Source organism: Austrofundulus limnaeus, unplaced genomic scaffold (assembly GCF_001266775.1).
Source record: "Austrofundulus limnaeus strain Quisiro unplaced genomic scaffold, Austrofundulus_limnaeus-1.0 Scaffold1, whole genome shotgun sequence".
In the NCBI taxonomy this organism is placed as follows: domain Eukaryota; kingdom Metazoa; phylum Chordata; class Actinopteri; order Cyprinodontiformes; family Rivulidae; genus Austrofundulus; species Austrofundulus limnaeus.
Genome location: NW_013952403.1, coordinates 5791280 through 5797180, shown reverse-complemented (window position 1 = coordinate 5797180; position 5901 = coordinate 5791280). Strand labels below are relative to the sequence as shown.

At 37.5% G+C, this 5901-nt stretch overlaps 1 protein-coding gene across 1 annotated transcript in view; it reads right to left on the bottom strand.

Moving 5' to 3' along the window:
- Nucleotides 1–5901, bottom strand: part of tbc1d10c (TBC1 domain family, member 10C) — a 10314-nt gene that overhangs the window by 3346 nt on the left and 1067 nt on the right. Inside the window, exons 2-7 of the mRNA XM_014003147.1 lie at nucleotides 3056–3163; nucleotides 2854–2960; nucleotides 2551–2665; nucleotides 1140–1205; nucleotides 765–954; nucleotides 477–634 (exon numbers count right to left, since the gene is read on the bottom strand). Coding sequence (XP_013858601.1) covers nucleotides 477–634; nucleotides 765–954; nucleotides 1140–1205; nucleotides 2551–2665; nucleotides 2854–2960; nucleotides 3056–3163 — 744 coding nt within the window. The remainder of the gene's footprint in view (nucleotides 1–476; nucleotides 635–764; nucleotides 955–1139; nucleotides 1206–2550; nucleotides 2666–2853; nucleotides 2961–3055; nucleotides 3164–5901) is intronic.

Genomic DNA, 5901 nt, shown 5'->3' with positions numbered 1-5901 from the left:
AATGAAAATTGGCCTGAAAATGTTCTTTAATTGTTCATTATTGAAAATATTATTTAAAACAAAACATCCACCTGTTTAGAAATATAAAGTCATGAGATAAAAGTGAATTTAAGTATTTTTATGGAAGTATGGTAACAGAAATATATTTAATTGATTCCCAAAGGATAATTACGGTAGTTAAACTTATTTTTAAAATTAAAACAAGTTTATCTTTTTATTCTTTGGATTTATTGTATAAAAAAGTTTCTCTATGTTTACGTGTTGATTCATTCATGTAGTTCTTTAAATGTTTCTCTGAGTTGAGTTCAGCTGTCACTGAAATGTTGCTTTGTTTTACCTAAACTATACTAGATATGTTGTGAAAATATTGAGATGTTGATTAAAAATGTGATTTATGTTATATATTTCTTTAATATTTATGTCTTGAGTATGAGTTTTCTTCTAGATTTTTTTTTATGTGTTCTTGTCAAATTCACCTCATCTATGAAAGCGTCCTCTTCATCCTGGACCTGGGCTTTTACCCCCCTCAGCTTCTCCAAAGTCTCCATCTGTCCCACACACTCTTTCCTTTGCTCGGCCCGACCCAGGACCCGACGGACGAGCACCACCGCCACCTGAAGCAGCACCCGCACACCTGTGCAACAGAGAGGAGCAGGAAACCATGAAACTGTTTCACACAAGAACAGAGCTGAGCAGAACGACTGTAGATATGACTGTCTCCTCTGTTTTACTTCACCTTTGACTTAAAAAAAAAACAGACGCACCATAGCAAAAAAAGAGGTCCCAGACTCGTATAAGTGTGTTGAAGGGCAGGTGACGCGTGAATAGACACATCAGCCAGTCGGTGGCGAACATGAGAGGCTCCACGCCGTGCTGCTGCAGATGTTTGTGTGCAGCTGGACATGTCTTTTTCAGAACCCAGGCCAGGATGGTTGCATCGAACAGGACTCCCTCCTACACTCAACAGAACATGACACACACAAGCTGCAGGCTCAGAAAGACAATCTGCACACACTGAAACCACAGGTCTCTTTTGTTTATAGCCATAGTTGACCACAAACAAAACCAACCCCTCCAGACTAAATTTACCAGCATGCATGTAAACTTATTTTTTGTGTGTGAAAGGGTTGTGTGCTCACCAGCGAAGGGCTGTAGTATCCAGGCAGGTACTGCTCACTGATCTGAACTAAACACCAGAATGCTTCCTGTAAACAAGATTCAATATATCAAACAAACTCATTACAGGCCTGAAAATGTGTGTAAGCTATGAGACAGCAGAATTTAACAATACAGATAATCATAAAATAGAGTTTTTCTTTTATCAAGTTGTGCTGAAGAGCATCATCAGGTACAGGATGTCAGCAAAGTATGACTATGTTTCTACACAGAAAAAGTCCAAGCATCACACTGTCTTGAACAATATTTTGTACAAACATGTTGCTACAAGTGGAAAATAACGTAGCTTGTATCATATATATTTTACCAATTAGTTTTGTATTTTATTGTGCAGCGTGAATTAGTGTTATATCATATTGTATCATTTTGTATTGTTTATTGTATTGTTAGTATTGTATCATATTGTACAGTTCCTATCATATTGTATCCTTTGTATATTCTCGTATTGTACCATGTTATATTGTTAGTGTTTTTATGTTGTATTGTTAGTGTTGTATCTTGTCGTTCGTATTGTACCACKTTGTATTGTTAGTGTTGTATCTTCTTGTATCTTTCATATTGTACCGTGTTGTATCTTGTATCGTTCGTATGGTATTATGTTGTATTGTTAGTGTTGTATCTTCTTGTATCTTTCATATTGTACCGTGTTGTATCTTGTATTGTTCATATTGTACCATGTTGTGTTGTTAGTGTTGTATCTTGTATCGTTCGTATGGTATTATGTTGTATTGTTAGTGTTGTATCTTCTTGTATCTTTCATATTGTACCGTGTTGTATCTTGTATCGTTCGTATGGTATTATGTTGTATTGTTAGTGTCGAATCTTCTTGTATCTTTCATATTATGTTGTATTGTTGGTGTTGTATCTTTTCATATTGTATTATGTTGTATTGTTAGTGTTGTATTTTCTCATATTCATATTGTACCATGTTGTACATACTATGTTGTATCATATTGCATTGCTTATGTTGTACAATGTTGTATCTTTCGTGTTGCATCATATTATGTTTTATCATATTATTGGTATTGCATCATATATTGTTTGTATTGTATCACTTTGTGTCATTTATGTTGTATTGTTCATATTGTTTGCATTGTATCTAATATAAATAGCAATACACAAGTATTCAAAACTGTAAAAAAAATCTGTGAAAATAAGGCCACTGAATGGCCATCTTCATATTTTTCTCTGTGGTAGTCGTATTTTAATTTGTGGGTATACATTTTTTATGTAAGCATCCTACTGTAAACCATTTCAGGACTAAATTTCACCCTTCATTCTTGTTCTTGATCTATTAAAACCAAGGATGTAATAAAAATATCTACACTTTAACAACCATAGCTGTTAATTACCAGAGCAACCTCAGCAACCTACCTCAGCAGGCATGTTCATGAGAAGCACGGCAGCCACCGGGCCCTGGGCCTGACAGTAACCCTCCTCTGGCTGGAACTGAGTGTAGGCTTTCAACACCCGGAACAAACCCCGCTGTCTGCACACACACACACACACATACCACAGTAATTAATCACACAAGAACGCACAGATCAGGAGACTATTTAAAGTCTACAAAGATATTTTCACAGAGAAGCAGCCTTCAAAGAGAGGGGAAAAAAGACGAGGACTGAAAATAGTCTACCTGTAGAGGTAGAATAAAGCAGCTGCAGAAACCTTGCCTACCCGTGTCCGTCTTTGGACAGGAACATTTCATGGAAGGGGAACTGTCGGTCCAGATCTCGCTCAATTATATCCACCCAGCTCTGAAGACCTGGTTGTGAATCTAAAGACTAAAATAAATGTTAGTAATTAGTACACAGTAACAATTTATATAGTAGGGAAATAGGAATCCTGTGGACAGGGTTGAGAGTTTGAGGGTTCTTGCCTCATAGAGGTTTTTGTTTTGTCTCATCCGGTCGTTGGCTCCACACAGCAGTGGCCAGCACTTTGCTCGGAGCGAGTCTGGAATTCCCTTCTGACACCTCAGTTTTACCTGCAGAGATGTCAAGATTAATACGGTGATGTGGTTCTGAATTCTTACTGAAGTCCAGGTGAATCCTGACAAACATAGCTTCCATGCATTTTTAGTTTTTTCAAGTTATTTCATTGCTTGCCAAGGAAAGGTGACGGTGAAATATATTGTTTGCCTCTATCATTGTGTTTGTTGGTATTTGCCTGACTATTACCAAAATATCTCATGAACCACTAAGTAATCCTTAAATGTATGTCTACAACTGATTAGAGTCGATCCACTTCAAGATGGCTGCCACAGCCAACTGACCATAAAAGCACAAAATGTTGAAGTTTGTCACTTCAACAAATCATCATTAGTGCCTTAGCCCAGTGGTGTCCAGTCCTGGTTCTTGCAGAGTACTAATATACATGTTTTAGAGGTTAATCAGGTCTAACACAGGTTACTGCAGAATTTAAATAGGTAATTCCATCACTGAATTAGGTGTGTTGTTGGAGCAGGGAAACATGGCCTTTGAGGACCAGGGTTGGACACTCCTGCCTCAGCCTATTAATGTGGGGGCAGTACAACAATCACTCACCAGCAACCTCCACCTTGGCCAAGCAGGGACATGGCCACCCTCACTAGAGCTGTCAATCACTTTGTTAGCGTAAAAACATACACAGCGGTCACAATCCTTGAATATTGTAAATAATTTGCAGAAATTCTTGTAATTCTACTTTAATGCAATTAAATAACACTGAAAGCACAGGCAGACTGCCTTTGGTGAGATTGCGATGTATCCAAATTTCTATTTTTGTTCTGGATGTCCCTGATTTTTTAATTTGTGTAGTTCACGCTTGCGAAACATATCCATGTGTTATATAATGATAAACCAATGTTATTATTGTTCAAATTTTGGCATACTTTTCATTGCAACAAGACTGCAGGGAATTTAGATCAAATAGCAATTTTACAGTGCCACCTTCTAAAGTCTGTGCCCTTGCCTGCGCCCCCCCCTAAAAAAAAGGAAAAAAAAGAAAAACTCTAGACACGCCTCTGTGGTGTAGTAGGGTGAGTTTCTGGTCTGCGTGGGCGGAGTTTATCCTAACAGCGATTGGTGGAGTTCTTTGGTGTGGGCAGAGTTTGTTCTAACTGTGATTTGTCAGATTGGCTTGTCTTGTGAGCAAGTTAAACAAGGAAGTAATTTATTAGTAAAATTATTTTGAACATTGTGAAATAGAATTTATTGACTTCAGATTTTGTGCGATTAGCACCTTCATGTCTCGCAAGATGACTAAAACTAATATTTCTGTTTAAAAATAAAGGTGCTTTCTGGATGTCTCGACGGTGTTACACTTCCCCCAGCTGCCCAGCGTTCTTCGAACCCCAACCAAAGTAGTCAATACAACCAATCCTGTCTTTAACAAATTACAACCATAAAAGTCAAACAGACCAATCATGTCTTGGACAAACTCCTCACATACAACAAGAAACTCACACTCAGTGACTGCAGAGACCCCCCTCTCATGTTGGCTGATCCTCACCAGGATGGTGTTTTTAGTTTTTAAATCAAGTTTGACAGAGCTCCCCTGGCCCTCTCTACGTGATAAAACCATTTCAGTTTCTTCCTCTAGGTCTGCATTAGGAAGGAATCATGATGATGGTCATGGACTCTTTGGTGAACCTCAGCCTATGTTTCATGATTGCCCACACTAAAGTATGGTAGAGTGGCTTGTTCGGTTCGACATACTTTTCCCAAATTAGCCAAAGATAAAAGATCTGTTCCGTAGTTGAGTAACCTTTATGGAAATCTGCTTTTTTTAACCCTAAGTTTTAAACTAAAATGTGTTAGAGTGTGGTTTTAGTTGTTTGACAGATTCAGTTCAAACATGGTGTGGTAGTAGCTGGAAATTATTGGCATCTCATGATATCAGATACTTTTAAAAGTTCGATCAAACTTTGATTAAAACTTTGAAAACCAGCAGCCGATATGCTTTCCTTTGAGGAACTTCTGATGTCGTCACAAACCATCGGGAACCTGAGCTTCTCAGCTGCTCGTCCTTTAAAGTGCCTGTGGTGTCGAATCTTTGTAATACATATGAATGTATTTTTAGAAAGAGGACACTGATAAAATATTGTAAAATAAATTCAATGTTGCTGAGATGAACAGTTGTTGAGATATTTGCATGTGAAGCAACAGGAAGTGATGTCAAAGGGGAATGTCTGCATGTGAACAGAGCGTTGCTCCAACAGCCAACAACCCAGACTGTAGAGAAGAATCTGATGTTACTTAAGATTATTTTGAGTCACTATCAGAGATGAAGAAGAGTCAGAGTTCAAATAATATTGTTTCAATAAACAAAGACCAGAGTTTTCCTTGTTAAAGAGTTCCTCTTTGATGTCACTTCATGTTTCACATTGTCTGAGCCAAGTTTAAAAGAAAATATGTCAGTTATGGGACAAAATGAGTTAAATCGTGTGTGTTATTCCAGCTTTCTTAAATGTAAAGATTTTTTCTTTGACTTTTTTGTATTTGAAGAATATGCATGTCACGGACACTTTAAAGGGATCCCCGACTAGTTGTAACCTTAGACTTTATTTGATAAACGTGTATTTTAACTGTAAAATAAAGACTGTAAAAATACTGTAGGCTGTTTAATTTTTATAATTTTTAAACTAAAAGTTAAAAAACATATTATATGGTCGGGGCCATTTTATTTTCACACAAAGCATTCTGGGTAAATGATGTTGTGGATAGGTCCTCGGTGCGAGGCTGC